The sequence below is a fragment of the Zosterops lateralis genome (genome assembly GCF_965231275.1).
Source record: "Zosterops lateralis genome assembly, chromosome: 13".
Classification (NCBI taxonomy): domain Eukaryota; kingdom Metazoa; phylum Chordata; class Aves; order Passeriformes; family Zosteropidae; genus Zosterops; species Zosterops lateralis.
In genome coordinates, this window is record NC_139773.1 from 1,112,659 (window position 1) to 1,129,827 (window position 17,169).

At 44.1% G+C, this 17,169-nt stretch overlaps 1 protein-coding gene across 2 annotated transcripts in view; it reads left to right on the forward strand.

Moving 5' to 3' along the window:
• The window catches only part of PSTPIP1 (proline-serine-threonine phosphatase interacting protein 1), a 48,866-nt gene extending 37,748 nt beyond the window's left edge, over positions 1-11,118 (forward strand). For both annotated transcript variants that reach the window (XM_083871108.1, XM_083871107.1), the window contains 6 exons: positions 1,156-1,254; positions 1,780-1,876; positions 4,584-4,668; positions 6,197-6,267; positions 7,474-7,571; positions 9,137-11,118. In XM_083871108.1, coding sequence (XP_083727234.1) covers positions 1,156-1,254; positions 1,780-1,876; positions 4,584-4,668; positions 6,197-6,267; positions 7,474-7,571; positions 9,137-9,268 — 582 coding nt within the window. In that variant the 3' untranslated portion in view covers positions 9,269-11,118. The remainder of the gene's footprint in view (positions 1-1,155; positions 1,255-1,779; positions 1,877-4,583; positions 4,669-6,196; positions 6,268-7,473; positions 7,572-9,136) is intronic.
• Positions 11,119-17,169: the final 6,051 nt, after the last annotated feature.

Here is a 17,169-nt window from a genome sequence, read left to right on the forward strand (position 1 = left end):
TTTCTGGGTGCTGACAAGGGTTTAAAAGTGCAGCCACTACATTTCCCTCTTGGATTAACTGCATTTCCTGACAGGACACCATTTACCCAAAAAATTCTCCGTTGGCTCTGGTGCTGTTTCAGCAGTCTTGAGTGCCACAGGCTTTCTGTTCAGAACAAGTATTGAAATGCTCATTTTCCACCTTGCAGGTTCTCTTTAAAAGCTTTTACCCTCAGAAACCAGCCCCCACAGCAGCTTACTCCCTTGACAGATACCTTTTTCTGGTGGTTTTTTTTTTTTTTTTTTTTTTTTTTTTTTTTTTTGTCAGTATGTTACTAGATGGCAGGCAGCATACCCAGCTGAGTGTTCTGCTCAATGTTGTATACATTTGTGGTGTTCTGGACATAATTACTAGCAAATAGAGATGGAGACAGATGGCTGGAAGCATCAGAGATTTTCACACCTCATGGAAAACCAAAACTTTGTTCTACTTTTTGTTCTACTTTTAACAGTATAATGTAGAGATCAGGGCGATTTGGTTTTTTAGAGTTTTTAAAGAAAGAGCTTATCTGCCTCTTCCCCCAAATCGGTTTGCACTTCTCTCTCTGCCCCCTTCATTCTTCCTAAGCAGTGCAGCAGCATGAGGAAGCCAGACAGATGAAGGAAGGGAGTAACTCTGAAATAAGCCTTCTCCTTACCACAAAAATAACCTTCAATATGCAGAGTCAACCCCGGAGAGCCTCAAGTACTTTCAAAAGAGAAAAGTTTAGAGAGACATTTTAGATGGCAGAGGTGGATAGTTTTGGCTCTACCTCTAACATAAATACAACCCTTTCATGCCAGTACTCTACTGACCCATTAAACATCAAGATTTCAGGGTGATGGGCAGACAGGACCCTGACTCTGAAATCCTCAGCAGCAGAGGTAGCAGTCAAATGCACATCTGGATTCCTCTCCCTTGCTTTGTTTTTGTCTCTAAAATAAATCTTTAATTTGGTGCAACCAATAAGAACAAATTTGTGAGCACAAACAGTAGATGTAGTTTCTCCACCGACTGAAAAAACATCCTTTACAATGGTGCCTTCAGAATAGGTTTGCATCCCCAGCCCTGTCCCAGACTGCAAAGCAAATAACTCAGTACCATGAGGCTACATCATGTTTCCTGTTTGGCTTTAGGTCTTCCAGCTCCAGGAGTGCGACCGCATCACGATCCTGCGGAACTCACTGTGGGTGCACTGCAACCAGCTGTCCCTGCAGTGTGTGAAGGATGATGAGGTACAGCCTGCCCTGTCCTGCCCTGCCCTGCCCTGCCCTGCCCGGCCCTGGGGAGTATCTCGCTCCTGTTCTCTCTAGATGTGATCCAGATGCATTGTCTGCATGCAGACAGTCTGTGTCACGCTTGGTAGCACTCATGTGTGGCCTCCTTACTTTGCTGGGAATGCTTCCTGCTACCAGAACACTCAGCTGAGTGTATTTGGGCTCTGACATAATTTCAAAACAGGCATCCAGTCATGGCCTCAAAACTGGAAGATAAAGAATACCCTAGATTTGACTTTGAATGGTTCTTTCCTGCTATTTATTTCTTTATTGCATTGAAAAGTCCTGGACTGCCTTTGTCCTGGTCTCTAAAGACTATCCAGAGCACAAACAAACAGGTGTGTTTACAACAATATTGGTACAGGGTCACACATGTACCAAGTATAAAGTGTTTCTTAAGGGGGCAACTACTACAAGAGCATTATTTGTTCATTCAACATGAAATGTTAAAAGTTAAATTAAACTCTTGGATCTGTTTTGTAGCTGTATGAAGAAGTTCGAGTCAGCTTGGAGAACTGTGTAGTAGAGTCGGACATAGACTACTTCATTAAGACAAAAATGACAGGAACACAACCTCCAGGTAATTATTCCTACTCATCTTGTCAGATGGCTTGCACAGTGCATGTCCTTTGGAGGTGAAACCAGCTGGAGGAGTTTCTGCTCCAACTTTTCCTTCCCACCTGCCATGGCTCACTTTCCCCACACTGTGCTGCTGTCGCTGCTCTAAGTGGGATAGCAGAATGATTCAGCTTAAAAATAACCCTCCAAAGAAGAAAAAAACTTGTTTTGGCTTTGCAGCCAGGCTCCTTTCACAGTACAGCTGAACTGCCACTGCTGAGGAGGTGGCAAATTGCCTTGCAGAAATGGCAACTTCAGATTCCTGCAGTGGTGACAAGACAGAGCCAACCTACCACGTAACTGCTCCCCAGTGCCCCATGACAGAGGTGCTGCCTCTTCATTTTCAGCACAGAGAAGACACAGTTTGCTATTCTATTCCACATGCCCTATGGGGAATAACAAATTTTCTGCTCTCAGGAAGTTGTTTGCATAAACCAAGACTTTGGCTGGGGGAAATTCTGAATGAAATTGGCTTTGTCCCAGCAGACAGAACCATTGTCAGGTTCACAGACTCTGCCCATTCAAGCCAAAGCTGCCTTTTCCTTGACTTCAGTGCTCAAAACCTCTGGGATGAAATGGAGATCAACCCAGCATGAGGCAAGAGTAGTTGCAAAATGAAAACTTCCTGCTCCAGGGTAAGAGCTCTCCAAACAGTCCACAGGAAAGGAGCTGTCTGATGTGTCACATGGCTAGACACAAACCACTCCTGAGTACTTCAACAGAGAACACAAAATAGTTACATAAAACCCTTCCATGCTAGGAGCTGTACAGGTACAAAAACAGCAGTGTGAAGGCCTGATCCCTGGGGTAATTATCTTGTACAAGAACAAGTTCCACCCCTTTAATTTCACTGCAGAGCTCAAAGCTGCAGGAATTACACCCCAGGACCAGCAGAACTGGGTGCTGCCACTAACTCAGCACTGAGCTACCTGAGGCCTGCTTTTCACTCAGCCTTTTTGCCATTACTCTTATGATGGTTAAAATTTGGGATTTGGGGAATTTTTTAAAAGTAATATACTGATATTGGTACACTGGATGCTATTTTGCTGCTATAGTTTATTCTTCTTTACATAGGGGATTTAAATTCACTGATACAAGAGAATTTACCCAGGAAAAATTAAATTTTCAGTGGCAAAAAGGAGAACTGTGCCTTGCAACAGTGTGAAACAACTTCTGTATACTAAGAAATGTGTTATTCTCAGCTAGGATTTTTCTGGTGTTGTTTTTTGGGTGTTTTTTTCCTATTTGAGATTTGTCATTCTCCAGTCACCTAGGAAATTTCTAAAAAAAGCTCTTGGCTGTGTCAGAGTCATTTCTAATAAGAACTAGGTAGAAAAAACCCTTGAGAGCTTTATGAAAGGTAAAGAGAAACCTGACTTGCTTTTTTGTTGTATTTATTTTTGCCACCTTCTAGAAGATGATATGTTCTGGAAGCAATATCCTAATATTTCTACAGCTCTGGCTAATGAGTTTGCACTGTAGCACATGGTGAGCTGTGATCTGTGCTATTATTTGCAAAATGCAGGAAACCCAGGTGTAATTTTGCATTGTGTGGCAGAAGACCTTCATCCTGAGCAAACCTTCTTGATGGTCTTGCTCACTTCCTTTTCTGCTCAATCTTACGATGCCCTCTAGACTGGAAACTGCACCAAAATCACAATGCAGAAGGGCAACAGGAGATCCTTAAATTGGTCAGAAAACTCCCTGATTACTGTGAGTCTTTATTTGTAGGGATTCTTCACTGTCTCTAGCTCCATGTGCCTGCTCTGCTTATTATCTTGCCTGACGCAGTGTGAGAATGTCAACAGAACTTTTAACCCAAGTCTAATGTCTTTCTTAGGATACTTGTTGGTATCAGGGCTGAGATAAAACACTATCACAGGCTTCACTCATGTTTGTTTGGTTCACACTGAGCAGGCAGAAAGGGTGTGTGGCCACCAGCTGCAAGGAGCTGCACTGGGAGCTCTGAGATGACAAATAAATCCATCTGCAACTATTTCATCTGTAAAGTTACTCTTGGAAATGGTCTGAATTTCACCCTTAATGACACCATAGGGGAGAGTGAAAGAACTGCAACCTAAACATGTTTGAGAGAACAAACCCCAAATATCTCTGGATAAATAGCAAATAAACTCTCAGGAGATGGATGGGGGAGATATGAAAGGTGGGAAAACACACAAGTACACACTAGGAAATTGCTCATTATTGCTGCAGGCAATAACACTCAGAAATCTCCCCAGATCCGACAAAAAATCCTGACTGGATACATTGAAGAAAAAAAGAGTCAAAATGTACTGCAGCAAATTCTATCATGAACACAGTTTAGGGCTCACAATGACCATACTGTGCCCCCTTAAGTCCAGAGCTTTGAGGCAATAGAAGAAACAGCCGTGGAGGAAACTGTCTTCCTTATTGTCACAGCCCTTCCAATGGGGCCCTCAAGCCTCAGCTCAGGCCGAGAGTGCCTTGCCACCAGGGCCATGGCTGTTTACAGCCACTGGAATGGTTTTGTCAAGCCCCCAGGTCCCCCTGAGCTGCTCCAGCCACATTCCAGGAGAGGGCAGACAGGTGCTGCCCTGCAGTTTGCTCCAGCAGCCCCAGGTCACGTTCTGGCAGGGAGAAAACAGCGTTTCCTGTTTGAGCATCTCATTTTTACTGCCCTGTTGCAGATGCCATAGGGTATGAGAACTACTACAGCAGAGAGCCCAGCAGGCGCAGCAACAGCCCCACCCAGTCCTGTGGGATGATGAAAAGGTGAGTGGCAAAGGCCAGTTCCCAGAACGGGGATTTCCCCACATCAGTAGCCATGCATGATGACAAAACAACACATGGAAAGTTATTACTTCCTTCATTGTAGCAAGAGGCAACTACGTATCAGTGAATGTGAGTTGTCGGAAGAAGTAAAGGTATTAAAATGGAGTCAGAGTAATTTTGCCGTGCCCTGGTGGGAAGAGGGCCAGGGGATGAGCTCATCACATAATTACTTGCCCAGCAATGGCAGCAGTTGCTCGTTTCCTGTCTCCTACTGAGTCAGGGCACATAGCAACAAAACCAGTTTGTTCCAGGGAGGGTGAAGGTGAATCTGGCTGGGAGCAAAGGCTGGGAGAGCTGTCCTTTGGGGCAATTCCTCCATGCTTACAGCACCACTCAGCTAAGCAGAACAAAGAGCTGCTGTCTCCAGATGGATCAAAGGGGAAAAACACAGGGTGGAAAAACTGGGATGATTAGGGAGGCAATTTTCCCTATTCTGATCCATTTCTGCTGGTAAGTGTTGTAACATGGGTGCAGTTACAGCAGCAGAAGAGCATGGAGGCTCTATTGGTTTAAATATTTTATACTAAAATGGCAAATTCACAATGGGGCATCACAATTAAAGCAGAAGAGATTTATAATTTAACAAGCCCTATGGCATGGCAAAGACAGGAAACAGGCAGTGACCCCCTCTCTGAAATGTGGTCCAGCCTTGCCAGTGAGCTGGTCAGGGTTATCCACAATACTTTGTTTTTCAGTTGGAAACTGGATCTTCTCTAATAATGAATTCCATGCTGCATCCTGTGCAGTTACATAAGACAATTGTACTGCTATTCAGAACACAACTGTGAGCAGCATGGGCAAGGAGCCTGGAGAGACTCAGCCTGAGTCCTTCAGGAACTCTTGAGAGAGGATATCCATTTTCCAGAAAAACTGAATGTTTTCTAGCTGAAAAATCAGACCCATTAAATATGCCTTAAGCATGCAATGCTATTTCTATCTCTGCTTGAGAATCCTAACCCATTTTCTCGCTTTACTTAGTCTTCAGTACCCAGCTGTGATATAGGAAATAACTAGGAATAGATTAAAATAAAAATTCATTTAAACTCACAGCTTTTTGAAAGGCTTGTTACACAAGGTCTGTATTTTAAATTGTATCAGGGTTTTCCTTAAACACAAAGAAATGTTAATCTCTTATAAGCAACTGACAATTTTCATCATTTTAACATTGTGAAATAATTGGAGTTTCACACCATGAGCCTTTGGCTCTACAAAAAAATATTATCTGCTGCATTTCATGCACAATTTAGTGAAGTTAATGGTTCAGTAGTCTGGTGCATTTTTAAAAATACATTTTTAAAGGGAGATAAATATATCTACAGCATAAAAGAAAATAGAAGGCCATGGAAAGAGGTGACATCTACTCTGTGAATCAGATGGAGGGAAGGCTGAGTCAGAGAGCTGAGATGGAGGAATGGTCATACCCAGGCCTGTTCACTCATTTTGGTTTTGGCTTCTCTTGATTCTGCAGATTTTCTGGACTACTCCATGGGAGCAGCAAAAACAACACGGAAACTACCACTCCTTCAGCCCCTCCTCTGGGTATGCTCTGCAGGAAATCAGTTTACCAGATGTGTTTGTTTTAGATCATGTTGCTAAACCAGGCTTTGACATGGAGCAGAAATGTACAGCAGATATTCACATGTTGGCAGGCAAGAGTAGTCTGGAAATGAATTTTGCTTGGATGTGTATTAAACAAATTTCCCAGTTGAAAGTGTCAAATAATCCAGAGATTCTTCAAAACCTCCATCTAGGCAGGGGGGGCCTGAGCAGCAGTTTGACGTCGATGTGAGTTTTCTCCTTGTGTAGCATAACTACCACTAAAAAGCCCCATAGAATACATAATATTTTTCACACACCAGGCACATAGCTTATAAATACAAAAATTCATCTCACCTCACAGTTGCATTGTTGTCTTGTAATCCTTATAATTAGGAATTTATCAGATGATATTTAAAACACACTATTTTGACTATGTAGAAGGTAACAGTTTATTACATTTTTATCAGATTGACAGTAAACAAAAGCATTTTAACTATAGTTCTTACCAAAAGAAAAGTTGTTTTCAAACAGCTTTAAAATCAACTGCCTCTGTCAGCCCTGCCTGCTCGGGCACCCAGAAACACAGCCCAGACTCTCTCTTGTTGCATTTGGTGCTCAGCAGGGGCAGCTCCCAGACAGATGCTGGGAAGAAATGAGAAGTTTCCCCAATTACAACAAGCTGTATTAAACCAAAACATCTGCAAAAAAAGTTATGTCCATGACAAATAGCTATGTGAGAACTATATAAACCACTGGGGAATGTCTGGTGACCCATTGGCACAGTATTTTCCATTTTTTCTTAAGGGGAAAAGTCCTATGTGAGCCATGGAACTGCTAGAATTTTATGCCTCCAGCAGCAACATTTTTAAACCATTTAAATCAGAGTGTTTCCCTCCTTGGATGACTTGGATTATGTTTTACCAGGGGAAACCTTTTTCCCAAACTGAGGCTGAAGCTATTTTCTGACATCCCATGAAGTTCAATGGGCGTATTGTCATTCCATCAATGGGGGACAGTTTTTGTGCAAGACTTTACCTACTGTTCACAGCAGCTTTTCTATACATGTACATCTCCAGGCAGAGAGAGAACAGAAACCCTTGTATTTGTGAACTCTTGCATATGATCCCATGCATTAATAAGCAACTGAACTCTTTGTTTCTGTGGTGAGTATTTATTCCTGATTTCCCCCCCTTCCCGCCCTTGCAGAGAGAACAGACGGAGTCTATGCATCCATTTTTGTAAATGAAAACGCTGAGATCACATCATCACAGGACTACAGAGTACTTTATGACTACACAGCCCAGGTAAAAAAAAGGCTTTGAAATAAATACTTCATAGCATCATATTTAAAATAGATGATACTGATTGAAACATCTTGGAAGTGTAAATTCTGTGAAGGAGATGCCACCATAATTTAACAGGCATAATTTAATCTGTCATGCTCCAGTTTAGCATGCTGGTTCTCCATGCTGGAGAGGACAGAATTCCATAAAGGACATTCTTCCCCTGTACTTCCATGTTGCAAGCTGCAGAATCACAATGGAGCTGGTTCATCTGCCAACAAAAACTGTTAAAGAGAACAACCTGCATCCTTCACTGGGATATTGAACTCTCCCTGACTCCAGTCCCAACTAGGCAGAATACCTTTAGTAAAAGGTTGTGCATAGACTGGTTATAAATATTTGCTAATTCAGATGGACTCCAGAACCTGGAGACTCCAACTCCGCTTGCTTTACATGTCAGTTTAAAGGGTCCTTTTATCAGCTTTAGATCAGCAGAAGAAACAGCATCCAGGAGGTCTTACATCTCAGTGCAGAGAGAGCCTCACACGAAGGGACCTGCCACAAACAGCCAATGTTGAAGAAATGTGACAGTGACAAAATAGATAGCCAGATAAATGATGAAAACAGGGAAAAATCTCAAAAGGAACACTTTCCCTTAGGTACAGCAGTATTCCAACACCTTTTATTTGATGTTGGAGGTTTTTTTTTCCTTAATTTAAAACTTTCTTTTATTATTTACATAAAATTTCATGCAAGCACAGCTGAAAGCACCTCACTGATAATGGCCGTTCCCCTAAGGAGACTACTGGAACACCTAATTCCTCCTCATTCCTCCAGGAGTCCCTTAAAACTATGCCACACAGGGATATTCCCTGCTGAGAAAAGAGCCTGTTACTACCTTTAGTATATTGTACTTTGAGGCCACTCATTTTTTGAGTCCATTCTTACCCATTCAGGTGCATTAAATTTAGTTTTAGCTGACACCTCAAACATCTCTGGAAGCCTGTTTTCTATTTACTACACCATGGGCAGCAAAGTGTTTTCCTATGGAAAATAGGACAGCACCACTGAACACTGATGGCTGCCTGGGAGCTCAGTGAGAGCTTATTTGCAACTACTGCATTTCTCTGGGGATGAAAGTCACAGCTGTCCAAGAGTCACTGTCCCCCACTGGTCACTGCTGTTCCCTGCTAAAAGAACCGAGGGACCTATTTCAGGCATGGATTAGCAGAGGCAGTGTTATCCCCTTTAGGAATTAAGCTGTGCTCTGTTTTATTTAGCAACACCTGCAGACTATGCAGGTCATGGTGAGCTGCTTTAGGAGAATGGTGTTAAACCCTTTCTGGACTTCCCCAGTGATAAAACCATCAGGTTGTGCAGGAGGTGACACCATGGAGGCTGGGGAAATTTGAGGATCTTAAGGAAATAGCCAAAATGCTTAATCCCTCATTGTCTGGTATTTCAAACCAGAAGGACATTGGCAGACTGTTGATGAAGAGCAGGATTAAAAAAAAGCCCACCAGATACATGCTTGGGCCCTCCTGTGCTCTCAGGCTAACTACATTTCTTTCCCCATCTCCTTCCAGAACATGGATGAACTGGACATCAGTGAAGGAGACATTGTAGTTGTCATTGCAGAAAATGAGGATGGCTGGTGGACAGCAGAAAGGAATGGGCAGCGAGGCTTTGTGCCAGGCTCTTATCTCGAAAAGCTTTGATGAAAAGAAGCTTCCAATCCTCAGCCTTTACAACTATTCTATTACTGAAAACAATCAGCACAAAAGGTCCGCTTCAGCTGACCAAGGCCATCCCAATAATAATGTTTTCTACAACTACCAGTCAGGAAATAGCCAACTGACCATGGTTTTCTCTCCCTTGCTCCTGCCTCATCCTGTTATTCTCCTGGCCTACACTATCTGAAAAAAAATCTTCACTCCTGAGAGGACTTGCATGTTCTGGCACAGTCCTTCCTCAGCACACTGTGCTGCCAGCAGTGCTTCAAAGCTCAGTGATTCTGGGAGGAAAATCCTGCCCAGATCTCAACTGTCAAAAGGAAAAGATCACAGAAGCAAGTGCAGTTTCTCCAGGATGGAGGGTTGTCTCCAGCCAGCCTGGGAGCCACCCTTAAGGTCACAACAGCCACATTCTCTGCCATGGATCCCTTTCTCTCCGTGCACAGGCCATGCTGGCATTTTTGATAGAGGATGGTTTACCAGTCACAGATGAAAATACAAAAAAACAGTGAATGCAGCCAGAGAGGAGCACCTGAAGGACTGGGACACATCCGTAGTAGGGAAACTTGAGGCACTCCATCACAACCACACAACCATCTCCTAACACAATGAAATCCATGCTAGCCATGCTCTGCTTTGCACTGGATTCTGGGACAGATGGTGGGCCCACAGCTTGCTTTTGCCTTGGCTGGAAGGTTTCCCTAATGCCTCTCTGGGATTATGAAGTTTAAAACCCCAACAACACAAAGAGCAGCTAAGCCAAGCCTCCAGCAGTGCTGCACTGCCCTGATTGCTCTCCTCTGAGCACCACAGAATTGCCAATCACCTCCCCCTGCAATGTCCTTTCCACCCGCTCAGCCCACAGGCTGCTCTGGCTCCATCTGCTGCCTGCAGCCGCTGCACCTCTGCAGCTGCTGCCACAGGAACAGCCGGGGTTCTTTCCAGCCACGTCTGATGAGCTCATTCTTCAACGAAACCTCTTCAGAGATGTTGCACTGTGCAGGTTCGCTGTCTTTCACAGATTTCAGCTCTATTAGTCTTTCTAGTTTAATATTTAAGATTGTTTCCAACTTTTATTGTACTGTTACTACAAGAGATTGAGGGATTGTTTCTGCCATTCTTCCCTTTTCAGTATTTCAAGATAGTTAAAAAAATTAAAAACTGGTGACTTAATTTGAATCAGAGCAAACTATTTCTGGGGGCAGAATGACCATTTGCCAAGGTTTCAGGTCTAAAAACTGAATCAAGACAATGAAAATTAATCTTATTGCTACCTGAAAGACGTGGAGGAGAAAGGAACTGTTAGCTCAGATACACAAGAAAGACAATAGAAATTCAGACTAAAGAAAAAGCTGTAATGGTCAATGCAATCTTTTCTTAAATGAAACACACTGAAGGTCAGAGGCACTTGCAGTATCTTATTCAAATTCTCCCTTCAAGAATAGAACAGAAGTTGCCACAGGCCCTTTTCCTTTGGCTGCCTGCAGTCCCTTGCACTCCTGCAGTTACCACAGCACATCCACATCTGGGCTGGAAGGCTCCCAGCCCCTGGCATCAGCACAGCTTGGGAGGGACTGGCATGGCACTGGAGGCAGCAGAGTAAGAACAGCTGTGCTGGCCCAGGTGGGAAGGGAAGGTTTCTGTGACCACGCCTCAAGTGACACAAAGATGCACAATGGCTTCAGTTTAGCCAGGACATTACGAATGGAGGCTGCCCGACAACCACAGCATCCTTTGTTAGCTACAGCAGGAGAGGAAACCAAAAGCGCAAGAGATTTAATGTATTTACTTATTGAACACTCCATTTTCCACAAAGGAGACTGTAATAAACTAATAAATAAATAAACTTAGGTAGATATTTTGCAGATTATCTTAAATAAACAGAAAAAAACCCCAAACAAAACCAGTGAGATGCACCTTCTCTAATGATGTGGGACTGCAGGACTTCTCTGGGGGCCCAACCTCACACAGGGCATTGCAGGGACCAGTCTTGATTGCCCTGAAACCCTATTGCAGATCATCTTTGCTTCCATGGACCACATGGTCTACATGACCAACAGACAGCTAGTGGAATGGTGGCTGCTGTTCCTCCCCCATCAAATCATTCCATATTTTTGCTGTTAAAAGTCAGGAAACCAATATCCTTTCTACCAATCTCTTCTTCTGTCAAGTAAACACTGTTGAATGGCAAGAGGCTATAGATATTTCAAAATCTCCCCAGTGTCACAGCACTTGGGTCCAACATGCTAACTCCAGATTGCTCAGGGAATGAAAAAGCAGCAAGCAATGTTTTCTCATGAATCCTCTGCTTCACATTGTCTAGATATGGCTTGGAACGACTTATCAGCCCAATTCTTCAGTTTGCCCTATCTGCGTGGCAGCACTTGTCACAAATAGAACAGAGATATCAAGAAATACCCACACCCTCTGAGAACACCCACATTTTAGGTGTCATCCATCTACCCACCCCCATCAGCAGGAAAAGCAGGAAGGTCAGTTGTAGGTTACTACCTTAATAACATTGCCCTTATTAACATTTCCTCTCCAGTTTGGTAATATTTGGGCGGTAAAACTGACACAATCAAGTTATCATTAAATTGTCAGCTAAGATGGGAAACTGAAATGGGCCCTTTCCAGTGGCATTCTTGTACTAAAGTCAAAACATGCATATTGTTCTCTTTTACCATTTTCTACCAATTAAGGAGAACAGGAAAAACCATATGCAGTAACATTTAACCAATGATAACCACATGTAATTAGGAAATGTCTCTAAGTCTAGGGTGAGGTCCATCTCTGCACAGATCAGACTTTCACATATTAAGAGGCAATGAGCAAGTAGTAACAACAAAGTAGTATTAGACTAGAAACAGAGAGAGCCAACTGAGCTCTAGGACTGCCAACACTGCTAGGCCTCCTGCCAAGCTCCATGATCTCTAGGGCCAACCAGCTTCTAAATTTCCAGCAACTGGGCAGCTAAAAGGAAGAAATCAACCTCTTCCCAGATGAGCATGTCGCAACAGCAGGAGCACAGTGACTGTTGAAGGTTTGAAGTGTTTGCCACCTTCCCAAGGACCCCAAGGACAGAGCTTGAGCTCTGTAGTATGAACAACCCCACATCGTCAGCCAAAGTGGTGACAGATCATGTACATAAAGATATAAACAGAAGAAACTCCTACCTTGGCTTCCTTCCTGTCTCAAGAGGTAAATTCATGGTCTGACTCTCCTCTCCATTAATTTTCTCCCAGTTGCAGCTCATACCTCACTGAATACTGAATGCAGTTGAAGTGGAAGCACACGGATGCCAAGGGGAGATGCATTACAGGCCAAGCACCAGGTGTGGGTGTCTTAACAGGAGCCTGGGTGGGCATTAAGGAACACCTAACCTCAACACTGGAGGGTAACTTACATCTTGTGGTACCACAGAACCTCCTGGCAGTATCACTGTGCCATGGCTTAACTGTGCAGGCTTGGAGAGCACAAGGGACTCTACATTAGTACTGTCCAAACACAGTAAACAAGTCATTATTAACCTTCAGTGTGGAGTGGCAACAACTCTGTATGGGACAGGACAAACTGTACAGGCCTGAACAGCAGCCTAGACTGCTCAACACCATCTGTTTTGCCTGGCTTTCTTGTTGTCCAGCTTGCAGGGCTGGGGCATTGAACACAAGAACAGTCCCCAGCCACACAAATACAAGTACTTTGCATGTCCTTAAACAGGAACTACACTCAGAGCTAGTGAGCAAGCAAGGAAACAAAGTTGTGATGCAGAGTCTTATCTGCCTTCTGGAAAATAAATGGCTGCTAAGGCACCACAAGAGCTGATGGGCAGGGTTTTGTAGAGGAAGAATACTTGTGTGGAGAATGAGATTCTGGAAGAGGAATTAATGTCCTGCCTGTGATTATGTTATTAACAAAATGCCAGCACTGCATTCATGAGAGAGGGCAAAGAACTAATGAAAATGTTAGCCATCATCTATTCTTTGCTAGCAATTACCTAAATACAGCAGCCAACTCACATTTTGCTTAGAGCCACAGTTATCTCTAGATCTGAGCACTCCTGGATCCTGCACAGTGCAAATCTGATCTGTTTCTAGAATAGCTGGAAAATCATATTTCCATCAAATTAGCCAATTACACACACATGGTGCAGGGCTCAACTTGTCCTTCTACCAGCTGCTAAAGGACGGCTGACACCTGATCTGGCACAAAGCTGCTGGGGCACCGTAAGAGCACATTTACAGCCTACCACTGCTGGGTGCCACATGGCTGCAGCCCTTCTGTCCCACACACTGGCCCAAAAGGCAGATTCACTGTGTTGTTCTATTCTGACTGAAAGCACAGACTAAACCTTGCTTTTAGATACAAAACTCTAACAGAAATCACCATGACTCCTAGTAAAATTGGCAGAAATCAGAGCTGATATCCCTGAACTTTCTAAGAGGAAATACAGTATCATGAAAACCACCAGGCAAACAGAACTCGGAGCACAGCTTCGAGTTTATAACCAGGGATTCCACATATCATCCTGAGGACTGAGGGTACAAAAACAACCAGAGGGCAGAGGTGAAGTGGGAACAGATACCCTAAGAGGATGTTTGAAAGCAGGAGGAATTTTACTTACCAGATCTAAAAAATGCAGTATTCCAGATTTGGAAACATAAACCAATACATGTATGCCAGCTTTGTTGCCCATACCAAAATTCAACTAAACCACCAAATCAAGGTGGACATAAAGAAGTAACCAGTGTGTTAATCGGTGTAATCTGAATGAGGTACAGCTGCATAAGTAGTGCTTTGACTCCAATTCTCTTTGAGTGAAATTCAGGCACTTGCCAGAGCCTCTGCCTCAGGGTACACGGACACACAGTACAGCTGAAGACATTCTGGCCTAAACTTGAATGAAATTTTCTGCGTGTTGGATTACACGCTTGGATTGTTCAAGCGGCCCAGGCTAAACCCTTGAATACATCAATGGCTTTGTGAAGCAAAGGTACGACTGGAGAAGTCGCACCTCACCTCTCAGTTCCCCCATTCATCATGGGGAGCTTGTAATCCACTCTGACACCGAGCTGAAAATCTTCCTGGCACACTCAGCATTTTGGTGATTGTTTAAGACCCAGTCTAAACAAGCTAGCATTGGGTGGTGGTGGGATGAATATTTGCAATGGAAAATCTCGTACAAAAGGACAAATAATATTGTGTACACCGTAGTACACAATATGTAGTAAGACCGGCTGGCTCTGAGGATGGGGGCTGCAGACATGAGATAACACTCACACTCAACGCGGGGAGCGTGTGGGGGAGTTCAGTGGATTCCCTTCCACTCTGCAAGGGCACAAATGCTCAACAGCTGCATCTAAAGAAGAATTGTTCGGAATTTTTAAGCCGAAAACAGCCCATGGAGGAACTTCTTGGGAAAGTGGTGAACTTTAACCTTCTCAGGATAAGAATGCTAACATAAGTGTGAATGGGAAAGCTTTCAATGCACTGATAGACGTGAGAAGTGCTTTGTCTTTAGAGAAGGGCTGCACAGCCCTTCTTGTGTCTGAGCCCTGGGTGAGGAATGGAGACTTAAGCGATAGTGACTTTGTTCTGCTAAGTGGCAGCTAAAGGTTTTACTAGGTCACTGCTCAATTCAGCCGTCATGGGAGGATTCAAAAGCAAAGAGGGAGAGAGGGCATCTGGAGAAATGCATCCTCCCTGCTCCGTAGGGTCCAGTGCCATCTTTTTTACCCGCAGCACTTACTAGCACGAGCTCTAAATTTAACTTATGTTTCCTCAGTGTCTGCAATGTATCCTCAATGCACCATTTTTCAATACTGAAGCTGTTACTGTACAGGGGGAAACAAAGCTATCAGGATAAATGCTGGATTTAAGCTTTCAAAACGACATTACACTCAAAGGGCAAAAGCACTTCACAGAGTGCAAGGCTACTAGCACCAGGCATGCTTTCCATGGATGAGGCATTCTCTAAGTCCTGGAAGAACAAGGAGTGCTTAGTTCTACAACGTGTGCTGGGAATGAAGTCCTGCCTGCTGCCTGTGAGGTGCTTGGTAAAGGCTGGCACAGGACTCAATGCCACCTTTGCCACAGATGATTTATCCCTCTCCTGCTCTCAGCTGAGAATGTATGAACACTATCCCTGCACACACCACATGTGCTGGCGGCAGACTTCTTCAATGCAATTCAATGGCAGACTCATTCAGGCAAGAGCAGATGTTGCTGCTTCCTTTGTCCAGCTGGGAGAAAAACTTCAGAATTCCATTTCAGAAGTAGTTTTCTAGACCAGACTGCTTTTACTGTCAAGCCTCACAACTGCCACTGGTTTGCTTAAGTGTTTTATTTGCATGAGGGAAATGCATTCCAGTTTTTCAGTCACAGTCTGACCTAGCAAAGGGCTGACAGGACAGCTATCCTGGAAAATGCTTAAATTATTCTCTGAATCAGGGCAGGAGCCCATTTCGTGAAAAGAGCTGGTACCTGAGACACCACACATCCGACTGAAAGCAAAGCTGTCTATTCTCTGGAGTGTCAACAGGAACAACTCCATGGTCCCAACACTGCTGTGGCTCATGTTACCCCAAGCAAGCCAGTTTGCAGGCTTCCCTCTGGCAAAGAAAGACGGTTCAACTCAAAAGCTCTGACACATCTTTAGCATTCGAGATTGAGAGAAGCAGGTGAGAGAAAACAGGTGCTTCAGTGCATATCACTAGCAAGAAGTGCCTCTTTGCTCGCTCCAGAAGGATCACCAAGTCTCAGGTCCCCAGACCAGAACTCTGATAGTCTCTCACTAGTGCAGGTTTAAGTTCATGTCCATGCTTAATCTACAAACCCAGCCCTGCTTTTAAATAATGAATAAACTGTACTTTGTATTCATCTACAGTGTAAATACCCCACACAAAACAACTGAACTCCTGTCCTGGAGTCCAGACACTGAAGGAAGCAACATCTGTTGCCAGGCACAGATCCAGCAGGGATTACTGCAGTCACAGCAATGACTAAATTAAAGGCATATGCCTGGACTAAATACGTATTGTGAAGGCAACTGCCAGACTGAAGAAACAATGGAGCAGGTCAACAAGTCTAATATTTACCTCTGCCACCCCAGGCAGCTGCCAGGACATTAAACATGTCCAGAGTGCAGCACATGGCCATGGAGCAGCTGTACAGCTGTGCTTCCCCAGCACCTCTTCCTCCACCTAAGAACAACTGGCCTGCAATTTAGCCGTATTTAAACACCAAACCTCGTGTTATGGTATAAAGAAGGAAACATGAACATGACTTGCTGCCAGGACCGCCTCAGGACTGTAAGTTTTTTGCAGGTAATCCTTTCACGGGGTGGTAGAAGGGCAAGGTTTACACCTACTATGTGTAGGGCACAGGTAAACTATGATTGCCTCATCAAAATCGTATCACACCCAGACTTTCAACAGATCAGCAGCAACACCCTTCTGCTACCTGCCAGTGACTTTGCTCTCTCCTAATCAGTCCCAGTACTGAACAGTAGCCCCATAACCGAGATGGACAAATAGCAAACCCAGTTATCACAACAAACATGAGAGGTCAGTGCTGAAGCAGCCCAGGAACAGGAGACCGATATGCAGGACAGTGGGAAACAGGCTAAGAGTGCCAGCACCTTACCCTCCCACAGCAAGGCACAGCCTACAGCAATCAGTTATGCTGCCACTTTACAGGGCACAGCATCACATCAGTAGCTTGGCAGAGGAAGCTTTGTGCTCACATCATTTCGGATGCAGCACAGATGGAAGTCTGCTCTGTGCCTTTTAGCAATACCCCAAGCATAGATCATGGTTTAAAAGAGAGCTTTCCAACTGCTCAATGCAGCTCCAGGAGAAACTGATCAGCTAGGAGAGGCTGCAGAG